Here is a 21,442-nt window from a genome sequence, read left to right as displayed (position 1 = left end):
GAGAGAGCATCTGCTTCTCGCCCTGGACATCTCACCGACATATAGGGTGAAGTGAATTCCCAAGTTAAGCAATGTATCTTACAGACTAATATCAGGGTTTGTTCACCAGCTGAAGATCATTAGAGGTTAAGTAAGGCAAAAGACTTTGAGCATTCGAGAAAGTATAAAACAGAATGATAAAGTAAATCCACCTGTTCGAGTCAGAGTCCAGAGCTTAGTGAAATGAGCATAACGAATCCCCACTTATGTGCCAAAGTCCAAGCAACAAAATTTATTTGAGATACTGATGAATGTAATAAAGTTTCTGTAGACTGACGATGTTCACGTCTGCACCAGCTCTGTTGCAAAGACTGGAACCTCAAAGCTGCTGTGAGGGTCTTGGTGGCCTCGGTTGCACTGCACATCTCACCATGATACTCAGTTATTTGAATTTATTCTAACTCCAGTCAGCTGGAAGGAAATACTGGGATCTTCAAAAGTTTCATTAGGACACTATATCAGAATGCAATCTCAGCCCTTATGGCAGACTATAACGATCTTCATACACTTTATTTGATTTATTTCACTAACATACATACACAAATTACAGTACATCACACGTGTCAGTATAAACCCTTATTCAAATAATACAGAGCACCTCAGGATTATGATAGTGATACTATAGGACATAAAAAATTTGAAAACTACAGAAAGTTTAATATAAACATACTCTTCATCATCATGATTTACTCAGAGCCCCTATAGTAACATTGCAATGATACTATGTGGGACAGAAATATTTTAAAGCACAATAAAGTCAGTGCTGAGTATGCTGCTATAAGGCAGCTGTGTGGTTGTTCTGAGGCTATGAACAGCCACCATTCACAGCTTTATTGGACATTACTGTACAGCAACTGGTCGGCTTTTAGAACTGGGTGATTTTGGCGTCCTCCCTGTAGGCGAAGCAGCTGGGGAAGATGCCGATATTGCCTGCACAGTGTCCCTCAAGCCATTCCTCATTAACTGGAGGAGTGAAAAGATAAAGAGGAGTGTGAGAGACAAACAAGAGGCCCAGAGGATGAAGCAGAGGGAGGAACATTTCATGTGCAAGTGTTTGAATGAATTCCTGACTTTTTATGTCTTGGGTTGACCCGCAGACCCTTACCTTCTCCCAGGATGTCAATGGTGTCTCCTTCACTGAACTCCAAGTCCTCTGGGCCCTGAACAAAGTAGTCATAGAGCGCCACCATCTGGTAGAGGATGGTATAGTTGGCCAAGGGGTCTTCTTTCTGTAACACAATACAGGGGAATGAGGAGACAATATTATTAGCTTAGCAGTTAGATAATGACTTGCTCCCTATTTCCTTATTTTAAACTCTAATTGATTCCACTGGTGGAAATTGACCATTCTAACAAATACAGTTGAAACCTGATTGGAGTATCAGGGTAAACAACGTTGCAACCGAATCCAATGCAATTGAAGTAACTGGTGGCTCACAACGTGACTTAATAAATCAACAGAAACAACATTGCATGCCTCCATACTGCTCGTGTGGTGTCATCCAAGTGTCTGCAAGCTCTGATCCATTCATAATCTACTCGAAGAGGCGTCATTTACACTGTGTTTTCATCCTAAAAGTCCACTGATAGCCCCCTAACGAAGCACATTTATGTACCCTCAAGCCCTTCGGAACACCGCATACACTCTCACCCAAGGGCACGCATTTGTCTGGCTACGTCCGCTAGCACTGCTACTTCTGACAACTGACATTAAGGGTTAAAACACAGTGTAAATTACCTTGTTTCGAGTCGAATTTGAATGTCGATGCTTGAGGACACTTGGATGACACCACACGAGCAGTGTGGAGGCATGTTGTGTTTTTTCTGTTGGTTTATTATGTCTGAAGAAGGGGTCACTTTGGCTGAAACACTGTTTACCCCTAAGACTCCAAAAGTCTTTTGTGGACTTGGACACTTCACCCACCCCTCCATCGACATAGTGGTGAGTAGATGATTGGTCAATTTTCATTTTTGGGTGAACTATCCCTTTAACAATTGTAGGGGACACCCACTGATGCGCCTCACTATTGTTGTTTTTCAAGACCTGATGTGAGTGTGGTTGTTTGATTAATGCTCACCTGACACCACAGGATGGCTCTGCCAGCCTCAGCCACCTCCTGCATGGTGCAGCCTAGCTCAACTTCCCCTCTCAGTGGTATCAGCACCTGGGAGCCATGTGGCTTATTTCTGATGAGAGACAAGGAGAAGTGAGCGGTAGCAGGGGACCAGTTGGAGAGAAAAGGGCATCATGGGGGTCATGGGATCAAAAATGAATGAAATGACCTTCTTCCAAAATGACTCAGATAATAACAGGCCTTAGAGCAAGGCATTTAATATTGAATTCTATTTTTAATTTTGACAGCTACAACTGTCAAACTGAACTGGTCCTACTGTTAGCAACCCTTAGATGTCATATTGTTTCCGTTTTTATCTCACAGCGATGCTGTGTCAACTCTATTCTGAGGTTTATAGTCCATGAAGCTGCAGTTGCATTGTCCTTTATCTCAAGTTAGGGTTTCTTAGCCAGGACAGATATTGGACCCACTGGGGGGAGTGGACAAAGAAAAAAGCATATTTTTAGAGATGAAGCATCATTTGCAGAGATACAGGGAGACAGAAATGGGTTGGCAGGCGTGTGGTTACCTGAGGCGCAGCTGAGACGCAGACTGACCCAGTTTCTGTGCGATCTGTTCCTTCACCTCATGGTACGGTGCGTCCAGAGGGACAGACAGAGCCACAGTGTACGTGTAGTGGACCTTTACCACCACAGAGTCAACCTCCTCCAGCTGAGATGGACTAATGGGCTGGAAGCAATAAGCAGAAACACCTTAAAATATAATGTGAATGCAGCTCATCATATAAAACTTTTTTTTTTATCTCTATGTGTTCCAATCTGTTTGAACACTTTTTAAAAGGTCATTATTCCGAAATATTATTATAAGTATGAGTAGTGTCCTGCTCCTATAGTTCTGATTTGTGCTTGTAACCAGTTTTTTTATTATAGATTTATAATGCCAGTAGAGATAATTACTTAAACCATGTTACATGGATGTGGGGGGTCTAAAGAGAATAATAATAATTCAAAATCATATTTTAAAGCACTTGAGTTAGTTGGTTAGGTAACTACTGTAATGGTTTATGTTTCAAAACATGTGTTGCCCATCAGTTCTAGAAATTTGGAAATGTTCATCTTAATAATCAAATAAAGAGATTTATTTTTCACACAAGCCAGTACATCCATGCTTGGGATGCTTGTGGCTTATTTGGACAGACATTCTGGAGGACATCTACCACTTGTCTTTTGAGTGGAAATATACATGTAAATTACTAATAACAAATATTCAATCAATAGAATGTGTCCCATAGGCTATATTTCTCAATGCAGATTATAAATACTGATGCTGATGCGGTTTTCAGAATTAAATGTGATATGAACCCCTTAATACCAGGAACAATTAGTAATTTCATGTACTGTGAAAGCTGCCTGAATATGATATGTATTAGGTGAGTGTATGTTGTCAGAGTTTCACTTCTTCCAGCCTCTGCATTCATTTCACTGAGACTCAGGGTGGGCTCCCCCTAGAGGACAACAAATACTGCCCAAGTGCACTTGTCTCCCACAGCACAGTAAACATGGTAAAATGCTTCTTAATATGCCAACACAAAGGAAATAAATATAACACAGATCTGTAATGGCTCTCTAAATTAAATCAGTGCCCCATAGAGCTTCTCTATTAGTGACACTCTGAAATGAGGTGCTTTCAGTACAGCCGAAATTGTGTTAATGTTGTAAAGATCAACCATAAGAAAGAAAACACCATGAAATGATCTTTAAATTAAGATGTAATGCTGTGTCCTATTAGTTGCCATTGCAGTGGGGTGAGGGTTGTGTATTGGGTTGTGTATTGGTGCCATTTAGATCATTTAGATCAGGCTGCTGAAGGAGAGACAAAATCGTTCATAATGATGTAATATTCGCTTGTTATGTTGCGTTAATATTCTTACAATTGTGTGATAAATGAAGCAGCATTCTGTTCAGTTTGAAAAGCAGCCACAAAGAAAGGATGAGCTGCAGACTCATTGTAACCTTCTTCTCATGTTAGGGGACGTGAGAAGAGGAAATAAACCATCAGTAGCATCATAAATGTTTGGTAAGTCAGACTAAAGGCCAATGTATGCTTCTGCGTTTTGACGGACACGGACAGATAGGACCGCCCTCTCCAACGTGGAACGCCCTCTCCGTGCCTCTCCGAGGCTCCTCGGAGAGCTTTTCGTGCCGCTCTCATTTTTCTAACTACACGTCGAAATGACGGATAGCCCACGGATAGCACTTGGCTGTGATTGGTCCGCTAACGCCAGTATTTCGGAATGGAAACTTCCTGTTCCATTCCCTACATCACAATAAACCAAAATCACAACTACGACTCTATGATTAATGTGACAAGTGTGTCCGGCTGACGGTGGCTGGTTAGAGCACTTACAGCATGTGTGTACGGTCACATACGGTTATAACGAACTTTGATAACGGGGCTAGCGGGCTAGCCACCATGCTAACTGCGGTGGGTACAGCGCAACAACCCACTGACTTTAATCCCACGGCTGTCATGACACTGTTTCTCAAACACCGTCAGGTTAGAAGCAAACACTTGGTAGTAGCTAGTATCGGGTGTCCGTGCTGACTGTGTGTGGAAGCTGGGGGGAGCTAGCTGCCTCCGTGTAGCTTCAAGCTGTTGCAGCTGTTGAATTAGCAACGCAGTTTGGAAACAAGACCGGGGAACCGCTGCGTTTAGACACGATAACATAAACATTTTGACCCGCTGGGTGTCACTTTATTTCAGCAAAACTGTCGCGTCATCAACATCCTTTTTCTGTTAGTTGCCATCGTTCACTGTGTGTGAGGAGCCGGGAGGACGTAAATAAACCAGCGTGGACTTCTTCTATATACCTCATGAGGTAGGCTTCTCTAAGCTCGACTTCCGTTGCGCCATCTACTGTTCTGGCGGTGAATTGTTTTCACAACAAAAAGGCTCGTAGAACTATAAATCAAAAAGGGTCCGTCCGATCCGTCCGTCCGTCATTCCGAAACGGACTCGGAGAAGCATACTGAGGCCTTGAAGGCCAATGTATGCTTCTCCGTTTTGACGGACACGGACAGATAGGACCGCCTTCTCCAACGTGGAACGCCCTCTCCGGGCCTCTCCGCGGCTCCTCGGAGAGCTTTTCGTGCAGCTCTCATTTTTCTAACTACACGTCGAACTACACTACACACTAGTGTGCCGTGAGAGATCGTCAGGTGTGCCGTGGGAAATTATCTAATATCTAGTGTTGCACCGAAGTATCGGCCGAACATCGGTAGCGGCAGATATTTGCCTCGTTTACTGACATCTGCACATCGGTAATAAACTTGACTTTCACCGATATCATTGGTATTTGTGGCTAAACCGCTGGGCAGGTGCCGCGGCTGGGGGAGCAGTCCCCCTCCTCTCCACGACGCCGGAGACTCGGCGTGCGGCACGCCTCAACGTTTTTTTGGGAGGGGAGGTCCTATTCCGCTGTGCCTCACGGCGTCAGTGGTGCGGGGTGCTTTCTTTCTCTTGGACCGTGGGGCGGTGTCCGTCGCCGGTGCGGAAGGCGGGCCGTTGGAGGGGACCGGGTACGGCGGTCGGCGGCAGCGACTCTGGACGCGTGTCGGGCCCTTCTCGCGGATCACCTCAGCTACGGCGCCCGCTGGGGGAACCCTCCGTTCCCGCGGGGGCCCCTTCCGGCGGTGCGCCTCGGCAGGCGCCTAGCAGCTGACTTAGAACTGGTGCGGACCAGGGGAATCCGACTGTTTAATTAAAACAAAGCATCGCGAAGCGCCACGGTGGGTGTTGACGCGATGTGATTTCTGCCCAGTGCTCTGAAGGTCAAAGTGAAGAAATTCAATGAAGCGCGGGTAAACGGCGGGAGTAACTATTGGCACTCAAAACAGGTCAATCTGTTTTAGACAGGGTTAAAAGGTCCTGTTTTAAATGATCCTTGTGGTATTTTGACCAAAATATGTTACAGACATTTCAATAAGACCCCAAGGAACCATATCAAATGTGATTAAATGGGTATAATATGTCTCCGTTAAATAAAGTTTAGTTAAATCAAAGATTGTTGCATAAATCTGATTAAATTTGTGCTCATTAAAAGGTAAGAGTAAGAAAGGGCTGAAATAATTTAAAATAGTGTTTTTTAATACATTTAGAAATTATATTACTAACTATATGTATTATATGTACTGTGTTAGTCCATAGAGTGTCATTTTGGTTGGTGGTGTGCCCCAGGATTTTGTAAATGTAAAAAATGTGCCGCGGCTCAAAAAAGGTTGAAATTCACTGGGTTAGAGCACTTACAGCATGTGTGTACGGTCACATACGGTTATAACGAACTTTGATAACGGGGCTAGCGGGCTAGCCACCATGCTAACTGCGGTGGGAACAGCGCAAAAACCCGCTGACTTTAATCCCACGGCTGTCATGACACTGTTTTTCAAACACCGTCAGGTTAGAAGCAAACACTTGGTAGTAGTTAGTATCGGCTGTCCGTGCTGACTGTGTTTGGAAGCTGGGGGGAAGCTAGCTGCCTCCGTGTAGCTTCAAGCTGTTGCAGCTGTTGAATTAGCAACGCAGTTTGGAAACAAGACCGGGGAACCGCTGCGTTAAGACACGATAACATAAACATTTTGACCCGCTGGGTGTCACTTTATTTCAGCAAAACTGTCGCGTCATCAACAGCCCTTTTCTGTTAGTTGCCATCGTTCACTGTGTGTGAGGAGCCGGGAGGACGTAAATAAACCAGCGTGGACTTCTTCTATATACCTCATGAGGTAGGCTTCTCTAAGCTCGACTTCCGTTGCGCCATCTACTGTTCTGGCGGTGAATTGTTTTCGGAACAAAAAGGCTCGTAGAACTATAAATCAAAAAGGGTCCGTCCGTCAGTCCGCAACGGACTCGGAGAAGCATACTGAGGCCTTACATGCAATAAGATCAGTCAGTCTGAGAGGGACAGAATGGTTTATCCCTGTGTTCTCAGTTTTAGTACTTTAATGCTTAGCCTGTTTCCTGATCGTGCCTTTAGATTTAGTTTGACCTCAGTGCTGCAGACAGGGTTGGACAGGATTACAGATTATTCTCATTTGACCGTCTTTTATTCTGAAATGCAGATTTACAGTAATGCTTTCTCAGTGTAGGGACCAGAGTAAAAAGGCTTTCCAGCACCATTGGCAACATGCCCATTAGAAGGCTAAGGGAGACCACTGAGACTGGTTAAAGGATCCGGCTGCATGTGTTGGGCCATGCAGCTGCACACAGCACTTGGTTGGGGAAAGGTTGTGGTTTTATTACTGAGGAAGTTCACAGATTTCAGAAAAAACATGTTTAAACATCTTTCATTGAAGCACTTTGTTTGTTATCCTCCCCTGCAAATGATAAACCTTCATCTACTCACTCGTTTAGAACTGTTGCTTTTGAACAGAATCCAGCCAGCGATTAGATATTTGCTGTTTAGTTGTATATAAATGTAATTTGTAGGACGCAGTGTTACATAAACTGGATGTGTGAAGCAGTGCAGAGCTATGTTGTGATTCCACTTTTCAGCTTGCACAGACGAATCAGAGGGGAATACTACTGTACCTCCTCGCTGGCAGTGTTGGGAGGCTCTGAGGCTGGCAACGGTGCGTGGGTGGGAGTGGTGTGGGATGGAGGTGGAGTGTCTGAGGTAAAACGTACTGTAGGGAAACAGAGCACAGAGCACACAATGCAAATGTGAGGGTTAAGCAACTAGATCCATTCTTGGAATTATCATTTATCTATCTATCCAGCATTTATCTATCTATCCAGCATTTCTAAAAAAAGTGTGATTTAGAAAAAAAAAGTTGAGTACCCCGAGGAGGAACTGCAGGGCCACGCTGGCCCTGTGGACGCGTGGGTGGCTTGAGTCCGGGGGGGAAGGGGATTCCACTGGCAAATTTCTATGATAGAAAACAAGACAGGAGGGTCAGTGAGAGTATTTATTAACATGCGAGGTGAAATAACAGGATATTGTTTCAACACTAAACTGATAAGAAAGTGATTCCCTCCATCATATGGTATCTTCTGATAAGTGACGTCATGAAGAAGTCACAAAGAAGTCAGAGAATGACGTCATACAATTCATTTTACCAGGCATTTCTGCATTCTACAGCACTATGGTCATGGCCCATCGAATGGCAGGAATGACGTTAACATGACGTCATTATGACAGTCAGAGAATGACATCATATTGTGAAGTAATGCATTAACTTTTGCTGCTGATAAGATTAGATACATGATCTACAGCTCATTTTATTCTGTAAGATGACATCACTATGAAATGGCAGTATTATAGTGTATACAAGTACGCATTGTTGGAGCTTATCCAGCATCATAAAGGGAATGCATCACCCTTCTGATGCTTTTAATGTTTTTCTCCCCCACAGTGAGAAGCACATTGAATTTCTCCTTTGTCAGGAAGCTTGTATTTTTTGTTGTAAGGAGTAATCGTGTCCCACCAAATACTCCTTGAAATTAATTGTAGCAAATTTTCTTCGAACATTTTCATGTATTTTTTTGTGCCACATAGTTTTTCATGGAATCTCATTTTGAAACAGTATGTTTGATCAGTCTGTGTTTCAGTTTGTTTCTTCTCATAACACAAGCTTGAAATATCAAATCACTTCAGCCAACATCATGAAGTGTATTTCTACATGGACAAATACATACATTCTCCTTTTTGCCTTTGGACATCTTGACATCTAAAGGTTCAAGCAGGGACACTGGCAGATGTCCTCTCTGAAAACAAACAAAATACCAAAAATCAAACATCCCTGACATGTGAAATAAACTGTCCTGAAAAAGACTCCAGAAAACAAGGTCATAGATGACAAACTATCAGTGTTGCGTCTGTGAATTACTGTTTTGAAATGATCTGAACTGTAAAGGTTGCAATCCCATGGTGGGTTTGCAAGATCAAGTTTCATTAATCTTGATTAGACATCCTTATTGTTAGAAACATTCTCACTATAAAACTACATTTTATAGCCCCTTTCTTTTTTTAGACATGTTTACGGAATTAAGTTAACATATTAAATGCCACTAAGCAGGAGTCAAACTTAGAATCTTTTCATCCGTAGTCAGAAATGGTTATCCATTGGCCCTGCATGGATCACTAGGTTTAATAGAATGGAGTCAGTTGTAATAAAAAAGTCAAACTGAATCATTTTCCTCTCTGCTGCTCCCTTCAGCTGTGTGAAGCATCTTTCTCACAGCTCTCATCAAAATCATTTACAGCAGTGAACACAGTGGAGCATCTAACCTTAGAAGAGGAGACTAGATGTCGTACCTTCACCTGGTTGATACAAACATTGCGTCTGCTGAAAATGTTTAATACACAACTGGTTATGTTCACTTTATAAAGTCTTAACATGATAATGCATTGTTTACAGATTGATTTTTCTGCTAACTTTAAAACCAGTCAGTGAACCTCACAACACTTGAAGTCCCTGTAAGATTTACACTGTATATTTGGTTCATTTCAGATATGTACGGTGCCGTAAATATGTCCTCTCTCACCTTTCCATCAAATATGACATTTGCCATCCCATCCCGGTCCTCCTCGCCAAATAGAAACACTTTGGCCCCTCCCGGTACAGTCAGCTGTCCTTGGCCCCGAGCCATGTAAGGGACACGTACACGCATGTATCGAGAATCCCTGGCAGGTGGTGTAAGACAAAATCATTCATTATCCTCACATAGGACAGGTGGCAGCTCAGGTTTAAATATGTCTATTTGATTGGTGATGATACTCACTGAGCTTCATCCATCTTGGGCTCATAGAAACCAGGTTTCTGTGGAGAAGACAGAGGGACAGTTATCAAAGGGACAGACTCACAACAAAATATATATTTTCTTGACTCTTACTGTCTGTATTTTTTACTTATACAGTCTTACCTGTAGCCTCAGAGGTTCAAAGCCTCCATAATCATCATTAGGAATCATGGAGGAGATCACCTGCAGGCAGAGGATATATTACTGAATTACCCTTATTTAACTTAACATTTCAATACTAAATTTAATTAACCATATATTTTGTTTGAAATCATCATTGATCACTGACCTCTATAATTTCAAATGAAATTACTAATAATTATATAAATTATATTGTATTTTGTCACGGGGGCCTTTCGAAACCAAGCCTATGTTTCCACAACCTTCAAACCTGCTTCATATCATAAAGTGACGACATCACAAGACTGAAAAAGGAATAAATTCAAAATGTAAATCTCAGGCTTTTGAGTATCCTTGTGGTTTTAATTCACTTTTAGCATTAAATCTTTATTTTATTTTCCTTCATAGTGTGTTGGCTGTTGCTGAGGGGGTATAACGGTCGTCCTCTAACCAGAATGTTGGAGGTTTGATTTCAGTCTTCCCCATCTGTATACTGAAGTGTCTTGGGCAAGATACTGAACCCAAATTGCCCCTCATAGACAAAAAGTGCTGCCCATAAATGCACTGTATGAATGTGTGTGTGTGAATGGCAATAAACTGTACTGTAAAGCGCTTTGAGTCATCATTAAGACTAGAATAGCGTTACATAAAATACAAACCATTTACCAATACTTTAATGTTATTTTTGTATTTTTCATCATGTTTTTAGTGTATTAAACTTTTATTAATTTAAGTGTGTAAAACTGAATGACATCCAGTGGTGAAGTGTCATGTTATTGAATATAAAGGGACCCATTCTAGGGTAAAGAAAACAATACATTACGTTATTGCTAATAATAATACACTTTTTAAATCACATTTAACTTGACTTGACCTGTATTACTCACTATATTAGTGATATATATATTCACTCATTCATTTTATAGAAGTAAAACTATGAGTGGGGAGACTTTACCTTTGCTTTGCCCAGGAAATCTCTCTGCGGCAGCTGCTCCACATCCTGCTTCTTGGGACGAAACACCACATGCCCAGGCACCAGGATGGGAGCCAGGACCTCCTTTCTCTGTCATTAAAATCAGAGAAATGTGTTAGCTTTTTTTTCAAAATCAAAACCATAATGCTTGTGTGTGTGTGTGTGTGTGTGTGTGTGTGTGTGTGCACGTGTGTGTGCATGTACTGATTAAAATCACTCAGAATATTTTGAAAAAGTTAACTTTATCTTCACTACAGGTGTATCCTTCGAATATAGATATATTCTTGTCCAGAATGTGGGCTTCGACCTCACTACTTCTTGCATGCGAAGCTAGTGCTCTAGTATTTGAGCTATTTCCCCTTCCTGACCTATGCATTATCTCATTTATTGTCAAACAATATCATTCTGCAGGGGACAGTGGTTGCAGGAGCGACTGGCAGCTCAGCTTCTCCACTGGAGCTGCTCCAATATCCATCTATTTGTGAGCACTGCTGAACACAGATCACTAATAGGGGTTGAAGAGGCTGAAGACATATTTTGCCTCAGTGTTCCCTGGTCTGGACCTGTATCAAATATTCTGAGGCTGTTCCACACATTCAAGGCCACAGAAAAGCATGGCATATCCAAATTAACACTGATGGTTGTGCTGTGATTACCCTGCAGCTCTGAGTGACAGAGAAACGCACATAAATAGAAGTACTATGTCAATGTGACTTGGTTGGGGTTAAGACTATAAAAGTTATAATTCTTCCTATGTGGGTTTGTATATTATTTTTGCTTTAGATAACCAAAACTCATGCCACTTTTGTACAGACAGTGAGATCACGAGATAACTACAGAGTGACCAAGTGACAATGGGCAAACTGGTGATGGTAGTGGCCTTCCTATCTTTTGAATGCCTCAACACGAACTGCGTCACTGAATCCGAATAGAAAAGAAGCCACTATATAAACCTGTTTCAAAATGTATTCTATAAGATTAGAAAGATATCTATACAAATAGTTATGGAAAAGAGACATTATGATTTATAAATGGAAAAATCACCCATTCAGAGTTATAACACTCATAAATTTGTAATAGTAATTTGTTATAAATAAATATCATTTATGAGGACTTTGTGAATGTAGTTTGATCAGATTTGACTGGAAACATAAGCAAACAATCCTTCTTCAGATTGTGTTTTATAGAAATGTTAAATCCTGATTAGTCTGTGTGTAAGGATCTGAAGCCAGTTGAGCCCTGACAAAAAAAACACAAATACAGAAATGTCTCATGTGTAATCACCATAGCTGGGCTAGGCCTGGCATAAAATGATCTAGCCTTCTGCTCATGATGACTGAGGAATTCAATTTTCTGGGCCTTCACAAAGTGAGGACAGGACGTTTCATTAAGCTTGAAGGTTCATTCTTTACACTGAAAAATGTACTTTGATACACATAATTATTAAACAAAAATCCGATTTGATCATTAATCAGTCACTGCAGATAACAGTTTGTAAATTTGCATTTACTGCGTACTTGTTGAAGAAAGGTATGTTTTTCGTACAACTGTGTGCATTTATATTTATTGTTGCTTTGTGACCATTGATAACACAAATTTATAGTAATCTTGGATGTTCCAGACCCAGGTTACAGCTATATGAGCAGTAGAGCAGCAACACCAGTTGTATAACTGACAGTTGTTTAAAGTTGGGTTTAGTGGCATCTAGTGGTCGAACTTCATATTGTAACCAACTAAATACCTCTCCCCTCACCCTTAATCGAACAGAAATGAGTGACAGATCCTCTCTGGAGCCAGGGCTCTGCTCTGTCTGTTCTGGGCTACACAGACAACATTGATCATTGTGACGGGCCTATACCTTAAGGTTTCCTTGCAAAGTTTACAGCTTTCGTTCTCTGGGAATTTTCTTTCATATCCAGGCAAAATGATTGTACACTAAAATATCCTTAACTAAATCGATATGTGGACAAATCAAATGGAGTCAAACCCAGCCCTAGTAAAAAAAAAAGCACCAATGGACATAGGAACTGGCAATAAAAGTTATAATAGGTGTATTATTGCTGTGCCAAAAGGTGCGGTGAAAAATTGTGGGTGCACTTAAATGAAAAAGGTTAGGCACACCTGTGCAACAAAAAGTTATACATTGTGTTTGAATTTTATTCAAAAAAATTTATGCACTTATTTCTCAATATAGGGTAAATTCTTTACCCAAAGAAAATATTTAAAAAACCTCAGAACCACAATTCTCGCCATTCGTGCAGGTGTCAGATGTTGGGAATTATTAGTGTGTGACACATCGAAGACTTTTATTGACAGTCAGTGTAAAGGAGCGCAACTTAAAAAAAGAGAGAAACGCTGGTAAAATGGATGATCACAAGAGTTTTGCATGAATAAGAATACAGGTGTGCCTTGCGATTTTGGCTTGCCTATCAGTGTGCAAAAGGTGGAAAAGGTTTGTAAATCACTGCTCTTCTAACTTGTTGTTACTAAAACCACCTGTACTCACTTTAATTGGGTTTCTCTGCCATTGCTCCTATATCGTAAGCTGCACACCAATGTTGCCAGATAGAGAACAGCCATTGACTCAGTCACTGATTTCCAGGAAGCTAAAGTTGACATTTCATTGTACCTTTAAAGAGGTGAGGACAGACCAAATGTCCCTCAGCCTGCAGAGCATCATCATGTTTCTATTCTTAGTCACGTTTGGCAAATGCAAACTACAAACGTGCAACATAAGCAGTACAAGTGATTGATTTGTGTAAACTTGTTACCAGTCTGTGTCATGTCTTTTCCAGTCAGTTGCAAAAGATGTGACACTCACCAGGATGCTGTCCAAATACACCTCTACGTTCCCCCCTCGACCTCCTCCTCTCTCCTGAGCAGCTGACAGCAGGACCTCCTTGGCCTGCTCCCAGTGGCCCATCCGACAGTACACAGCTGCTGCATTATATAACACCTGTGGGACACATTGCAATTATACAATCCCATTGATATTCATGCTACTGCAGTCTGAAACCCCCCTGTAGAGCATTCATCATCATTTACCACAGTTAACTCGCAGCATGGGGCCAGTATCAATGACTCAGTGATTACTCAACAAAAATGTCTGTCTTTTTCTAAACTTGCTTTCTGGTTTGAAAAAGAAAAGCCTCCCTACGCACTGAAGACTTAAGACGCTGGAGGAAGGTTTTGACAGTGAACACCACAAAGGTTTAAAAACAGCCCTATTATTTGAGTATTCATCAGGGTGATGTGTCTGTGCATTGATGCTTCTGTTAGAGCTGTGAGTTAAACAGCCAGAGACCTGTGCCAGTTTCACAGCTCTTCCACCTTGAAGAATAAGGCTGTCAGAGAAATTTAGCAGGAGGCATTATTTGTCCTGTGTTTTATTGTTGCCTCAAAGAAATCGTTAAACTACCCAAGTGCTCTTGTTGAGTCTGTTCAATTGTTAATTTGTTCTTTAATTCCTAATACGCTGCGCTGTGAATTACATGCCTGTGAAGCCAGCACCAGAACAACAGCTGCTTCTGTCACAAACAAGTGTTGAAGACAATTTGCATTGTGCATTTTTCTGCAGAATAAGCAGTGATTTATGGACAATTTGACCTTGTGTGCTTTGTCTCAATTTGTTCATCCATGTCTATCGACTGATGTTTTACTCAGTCATAGGACCTTTCAAATCTGCATCAGTCACCCATGAAAAAGTTCTGATGACTTACACCGAAGTCAAAATCCCCCACTGAATATGTACAGTTTGCAGGAAGTCTACAAGCACAGTCTATGTGAAGCTCCAGGGTGTCTTATCTGCCCGGGGAGAAATATGTTGTGTAACCTCTTCTTCAGCCCCCATCAATGAAGCTTTGTTAGCTCCCCGGTGAGTGTGTCGTTTGAACTACACAATGAAGGTGATGACACGCCAGGTCTCTCTGTGTTCATTCCTTTCTACTGATAGACCTCATGGGGTTGGATTTCTTTTTTATTTCATTGCCATGTGTCAGAAGAAGCATGATGGATACTGGCGGTTCTGTGTGAGTGCAGGTGTGCGTGTGTGTTTGAGCTTGTTTTAAATATCTCAGTGGGGACTTGATTACATATGATAAAACCCCTCAATATAGAGACCATGGTAGAGACTTGGTTTAAGAGTTAGGGCTAAACTTAACAATTTGCTATTCTGAAACCAGTGTGTGTCTATGCCAGTAAGTGTCTATGTGTGTGTGGGTCAGACCTGCCAGCTGTAGAGTTTGAATCTCAGTCCCAGCTGCCTGTAGTCAATGACAATGTTTCCTCTCATATGCTTCTGTGCCCAGATACAGTCGGACAGAGCCTCCTCCAACCTGGGGACAGAGTGATGCAGGAAGCAGACAAACAGTAGACGATGAAAAACACTTCGAAATGAACCTCCATCACTCAGGCTGCAGAACCTCCATGCTATAACCAAAGTGTGAAAGCTGCATTGTTGTGCAAAGGCTGTGATTGGTCGGACTCTTTCTTCACTGGGTGTAATATGAGTCTCTGCCTTATGAGTTGCCTGACAACATCATTGTGACAAAAATACTTCAGGAAGTGAATGTTTCTGAGAAATAACTTGTTAAATTCACACTTATTTATGAAGCCCAGTAGTTGAGTCCCTCTGTTTCCAGTATTTACGCCAAGCTAAGCTAACAAGCTTCATATTTACAGATATCAAAGTGGTATCACACATGTTCTCATCTATCTCTCACCAAAAAGTGTCAAACTATTTATGAATGCATGGTTAATACCTGGTCTATTCTATCATTATATTATTCTCTGGTGTATTTATTTTCAGCAAAACCTCCTTAAGGAAGTCCTGTACACTCAAACTGACTTCCTTCATATAACTTAAAGTCCATTGGTTTAAACTGAACCCTCACTTATTAGTTTCAACCTGAATTACACCAAATTAGTGGAGTTTAATGTAGTGTAGCACGGCAGTACTGTGTAGTACAGTTCAGTACAGTGTAGTGCGGTGTAGTGTATTGTTATATAGTGTAGTGCAGTGTAGTGTATTGTTATATAGTGTAGTGTATTGTTATATAGTGTAGTGCAGTGCAGGGTAGTGCGGTGTAGTTTTGTCCAGTGCAGTTTAGTGTAGTGCAGTGTAGTGTAGTGCAGTGTAGTGCAGTGCAGTTCAGTGTTGTGTAGTATACTCTAGAGCAGTTTAGTGAAGTGCGGTGCGGTGTAGTTTTGTGCAGTGCAGTTTAGTGAAGTACAGTGTAATGCAATGCGGTTCAGTGTAGTGCAGTGTTGTGTAGTGTTGTATAGTGTAGTGCAGTGTAGTGCGGTGTAGTGTTGTGTAGTATACTCTAGTGCAGTTTAGTGTAGTGCGGTGCAGTGTAGTTTTGTGCAGTGCAGTTTAGTGTAGTATATTGTAGTGCCGTGCGGTTTAGTGTAGTGCAGTGTCGTGTAGTATTGTATAGTGTAGTGCAGTGTAGTGTGGTGTAGTGTTGTGCAGACTGTATGTCAGTGTTAAGGACTGTGTCATGGCTCCTACCTGTCAATCTGCATCATCACTCCTGCTCTCTGGAAGAAGCCAACAGCAAGACGTTCTTCCTTGACAATAGTGAGGTCTAAAGCCTGGAGATCAGCAAGGAGGAAAGACAAGTTCATATTGGATGTTTTTTACAGTGTAGGTTTTCAGCAGTGATGACAGCCAGACTGATGTACATGAGAGGAGAGCAGATGCAGTTTTAACACTTTGCTCAAGAGACAGCTGCAGTCTCTTGAGCAAAGTGTTGTGCTGCAGCAGAAGGGTACGTCACAGACGTGACCTTGTGAAGGGGCTTTATGGATTGTGGGTTTTGGCTTTCTTCCTGCTGCCATCTTTGTCACTTAATGGAGCCAAAGCCGGACTTGGGTAAAGGTCAGTAAGCCTACGTGAAGCTGGTAAACAGCCATGAGATGGCACAAAGACTTGTTGAGGTTCACCACATAGAAGCTGAGCTAATATAACAGTAACATGATACTTTAACAGTTATATTAAGACAGCTATAAAATGGTGTGACATTATATATAAGCATCTTACAACAACAGGACATGTTACATTGCAGATGGAGAAATAGTTGCAGTGAAAGTGTATTGTACAAAATGACAGAATAAAACCAACGCCTTACTGCCTCGGGCCTGGTGCCGCTGAACATTGTAGATTTAGGAATGGTCTCAGTGCTGCTCTAGGATTCTTTTTATTTGTGAATTTTTTTAATTGTTAGGGTCACTTGTTACTCTCGCTTGAAGAATTAGTGTGGTTTCATCTGTCCTGAATTAAAATCTTGTTTGAAAGCTTTGTTTGCTAATGTTTAGCTACAATGGTCTTTGTCTGGACTAAAATTACACCGAAATATTTATGGTTTTCTTTGACTAAGATGAAACAACAACGCTCAGAGTTTCATGCGAATAAAAATAGACTGGAATAGGGAGAGGTTGACAAATACGACTGAAACTGACGTAGACTGGTTTTATCAGCACTCGGGTTAAATCTAAAACTAGTTGACAGAATTATTGCTACTTGGGAGCCATATGGTTTGGCACAGAGCATATCATTCTTCCAGAAAGCTCTTCATACAACGAAAGAGGTTGAAATCTCACTAGATTTTAATGCATTTATGTGTGGAGACTTTAAGAGGTAAGACTGGGAATATAAAAGTTGTATGAGAAAGTAATTAATAATTGTTTGCAATCAATCAGATAAAGGCAAAACATTTTAATCCGGAACTTCTTTTTTTTTAAATTTAAGTGAACAAATAATATTTTGCTCTACAATATTTAGAAGAGGTCAAAAAGTCAACTGAAGCTTTTTTTCTCATAAACTAAGACAAACTATGAAATATGGCAATAGAACTTGCCTAATAATTGCTCCATAAATCATTAGTAAAACATTTACAAGCCATTTATAAAGCCTACATTTAACGACAGTTTAAATAATTCAAAGTATATGGAGAGGTGTTTCAGGTCCTACTCTACACACAGAACACAGACCTTGAGGGCCAGGTCCAGTTGTCCCAGAGCCAGGTGAACTGAGGCACTGTTGAACAGGGTGCGAGACGTGGGTTCACTAATCTGCTCAAGTTTGTTGAGAGCTCCTTGCCAGTCCTTGGCGTCCACAGCCTGCACGGACTCATCCCACAACTGTAGTAGCTCAGTGTAAAGCATCCTGAAGACCCGAGAGAAGAGAAGAAGAAGGATCGCTGACATAAATGTGCAACAGGGGAGGTTGTAATTTCCTTTTTCTTTTCTTGAATGGCTATCAGTGACATTTTAATGGTAAGATACAAGTAAGAAGTAAAAGGCTCTTGAAGTGAAGAGAGTTCAAAATCTCTTGTACACCCCCCCCCCCACACACACACACACATACACTAAAGCACACACGCTCTCTCTCATAGAGACACACACACATATACACACACAGACACACGCACACACACATACACACACACAGATTGGTCTCTTCATTTTTGCATTTAATAAAACTGCCCTGATTTTGTTTCAAACCACTTTGAATGTACCGTCATTGTCACTGATGTACTAAATTCCCCAATATAGTATTTCTTCTGATATCAAATTTCTTTCCTGCTTTGTAATAAAAATGTTCGACATACTTGTGGAGAATAGTAGGTTGCATGTTAAATAAAGATAATCACTTGAAATAAAATACAAACATTTATAAAAGAGTCAGAATGAAATGAATTGAATATCTTGCTGGACTAAAAGTGAAAATTCAACATTTTTAAATTGTAGGTGCTCCCGGTGGTGATTTAAAGGTTCGGTATTGTTGATGTTTAATCTATACAGTACATCAGACTTCACAAGATAAATCTTTAAATTTGCAAATGTAACAATAGCTGCCTGATAGATGTAGTGTAGTCAAAGTATGACGATATTCAGATGAAAGAAAGGACCACAAAACCTACTTAAAGGTTCAGTAAGGGGAAAGGGATCTGAAATGAAATAAAAACTATTCCGAGTGATATTTTAACTAGTGTGTACTAGCGTTGTTTCTTTACCCTAGAATAGGCTCTTTATATTGAAATATTTTAAATTAACATCGGGAGGGGGTCCTCTCTACGGAGGCCCCCATGTTTTTAAAGTAGTCTAAACTGGACAAACTAAATATCTTTTGAGTTTTTATGACAACTGAATGCTTCCACGGGTTCTCGCTCATGTTTGGAAGGGGAGGGTGAGCTGAGGGGTATTCAGATGCAACATGCAACTTCACCACTAGATGTCACTAAATTCTACACAGTGAACCTTTGAGAATAGCAAATGTAATGAGTTTATCCACTGCTGCAGATAGATTCATTTATAAATCACAGTGATTTCATTATTTTGCCAACAGACAATATGCCTGTCACTCACTATCACGAAGAGAAAAATAAGGTTATAATTTCAGTGTTAATTTTAAATGAAAGAATTAGGCAAAGGTAAAAAGGAACTGTGGTAGAATGAAGAATATGTAGACTGGGCAAAGACAAATGCAAACATTCTTTCCTACACCAGATCTTAACTGTTTGCTACTGAATGAAAATGTATAAATAACAAGAATAGGATTTAAAATATGAAAAGAAAGGAGAGACCAACAGGGAAACTGCACTAATGTTAATCAGTAACACTCTACGCACTTTTAATGGAATACTTCCTTGTCCCTTCATCAGAGAGTGTCTGGTTGAGTTGTTCAGCTCAGTTCATGAAGGTTGAATCGTTCATAAGAAAAACTTGATAAATGACCTACCTGTCTGAATGAGCGGCCTCTGAGAGTTCAGTCAGTGTCCAGCTGAGCCTCGGTGCCTGCTGTCTCACTCACTGTGCCTACAGGGAAACAAGGGGAGGTAAGCCAGGCCTCCTGCAGAGACTCCACCCTGCTGCTACAAGGAAGTTTCTGTCCATGCTCCTCAGAAAGGATCCGCAGAGGCACACCAGCGCTGGAATTCACCTGCCAAAGAGGCACGTACACATGACTATTTCAACACACATGAGTCACTCAGGACTTTAAATGAAGATTGATGTAATTATAGTATTCAGAACAATCATTCATAGTATGTCAGGTAAATTGAGCAGAATTCCCATGACTGTGATATCCTGTATTAGCTGCCTAATAACAATAGAGGCAGCAGGTTTCTGTCAGGTGTCATTACAGTGAGTCACTACATTATCTCAACACACTTACTGAAAGCTATAGAATTACATCACAGAGTTACTGAAAGGTTCTCAGTGAGATTGATCCATGCAGGGTGAACTTTGACCTCTTTTTACAATGAGCAAGGAAGGAAATCAGGAGAAAAATTAGCTTGATTTCCAGAAAACCTCATGAAGTAATCCAGATGGATAAGACAGTCATGTGTGCAATGCTTAAAAACAAGGAAAATAACTGGGGTTGACTAACCCGATTCACAGGTTGTGCTTTGTTGAGGCAGTGCAGTACTACACGGTGTGGCCCCACCCTTCACAGAAACTCCTCAGATACAGATCACAGCAGGACTTCATGTGGAAGAAAGGTTTGAGTAATCTTCCCCTCGGTAATGTAAAACAATGTCTGACTGTTTTGCAAGTACTTTTTCTTCTTTGTAAATATGTAAATTACAGCTGGAGCCTCATTTTAATGATCAAAATGTATTAATACTATACTGCACTGTCGCTATTATTGGGAGACTTAATATTGTATCTGGGAAATTTAACATTGTTGTTTGTCACCCAATAAAGTGTTAAGACTGACAAATGTGTCCTTTAAAACAGCCTATGGGTCGTACTACACCCCAATGAGCTGAGTGTGAATCGACACAATCAAATTTTAGGGTTTCAAGAAGAGCGGGGGATGTGCATTCAGTTCACAATTAAATCTTTATTTATTAATAGGAAGATTGATGTTACTGAAGGAGAAAATATATAGAGGATTTAACATAAATAGCCGAGACTATTATGTATGCAGCGTGCTCACGACCACTGCAAATCACACTGCAGGGACAAAAACCACAACAAACTGTTCAAGTGACCGTCACGCTCAGGCCTACCACACTGCGTGGAAAGTGGTTTGAATCCGACATCAAATCGTCCAGCTGCCTAAAACAAGGAATGAGTCTCAGTTGGTCCATATTTTAAAAAACAACCAATGCGATTATTAAAGGTCAAACAGTACTCTGATACATGAGATGTCGGACCAACAGTGTAAAAACAAATGCAGAAACAGCAATCTGGCACTAGATCTTGCTCAATCTGGGGTCCCACTTTATAGCGACAGTAGATGGCTGACCCTGCACTGAGGCAAACCCTAAATCTCCTCTCAAGCATTGGGCCACAGAGATCTGCACTAACCCAGTAGTCACCATCTACCAGGCATCAGGCAAAGAGGCAGGAAGTGTCCAGCGGCCCTTGTTAAGGTGGGTAGCTCTCCAATCCCACCTACCAGGGCTGTGCTCGAACTTTGAGCTGTCAG

The 21,442-nt window shown here is 41.1% G+C and overlaps 1 protein-coding gene across 1 annotated transcript; it reads right to left on the bottom strand.

Moving 5' to 3' along the window:
• Positions 1-528: 528 nt before the first annotated feature.
• Positions 529-20,333, bottom strand: noxa1 (NADPH oxidase activator 1). Its single transcript, XM_053421857.1, has 17 exons — positions 20,180-20,333; positions 19,745-19,945; positions 17,995-18,169; positions 16,514-16,596; positions 15,227-15,335; positions 13,823-13,957; positions 10,984-11,091; positions 10,032-10,091; positions 9,891-9,928; positions 9,654-9,792; positions 8,805-8,873; positions 7,948-8,035; positions 7,698-7,792; positions 2,683-2,843; positions 2,118-2,226; positions 1,145-1,268; positions 529-1,002 (listed from the first exon to the last, which is right to left on the bottom strand). The coding sequence occupies exons 3-17, from the start codon at positions 18,166-18,168 to the stop codon at positions 905-907; spliced, it is 1,590 nt and encodes a 529-aa protein (XP_053277832.1). The 5' UTR covers position 18,169; positions 19,745-19,945; positions 20,180-20,333; the 3' UTR covers positions 529-904.
• Between the last annotated feature and the right edge of the window lie 1,109 nt (positions 20,334-21,442).

The sequence above is a fragment of the Pleuronectes platessa genome, chromosome 4 (assembly GCF_947347685.1).
Source record: "Pleuronectes platessa chromosome 4, fPlePla1.1, whole genome shotgun sequence".
In the NCBI taxonomy this organism is placed as follows: domain Eukaryota; kingdom Metazoa; phylum Chordata; class Actinopteri; order Pleuronectiformes; family Pleuronectidae; genus Pleuronectes; species Pleuronectes platessa.
This window is presented reverse-complemented; position numbering and strand designations above follow the sequence as displayed.

Coding starts and splice junctions, on each gene's coding strand:
- noxa1 (XM_053421857.1), bottom strand. CDS start 18,168: ATGCTTTACACTGAGCTACTACAGTTGTGGGATGAGTCCGTGCAGGCT. Junction 9,929..10,031: donor TTGAACCTCTGAGGCTACAG/GTAAGACTGTAT, acceptor TCTTCTCCACAG/AAACCTGGTTTCTATGAGCC. Junction 2,844..7,697: donor CCAACACTGCCAGCGAGGAG/GTACAGTAGTAT, acceptor TATTGCTTCCAG/CCCATTAGTCCATCTCAGCT.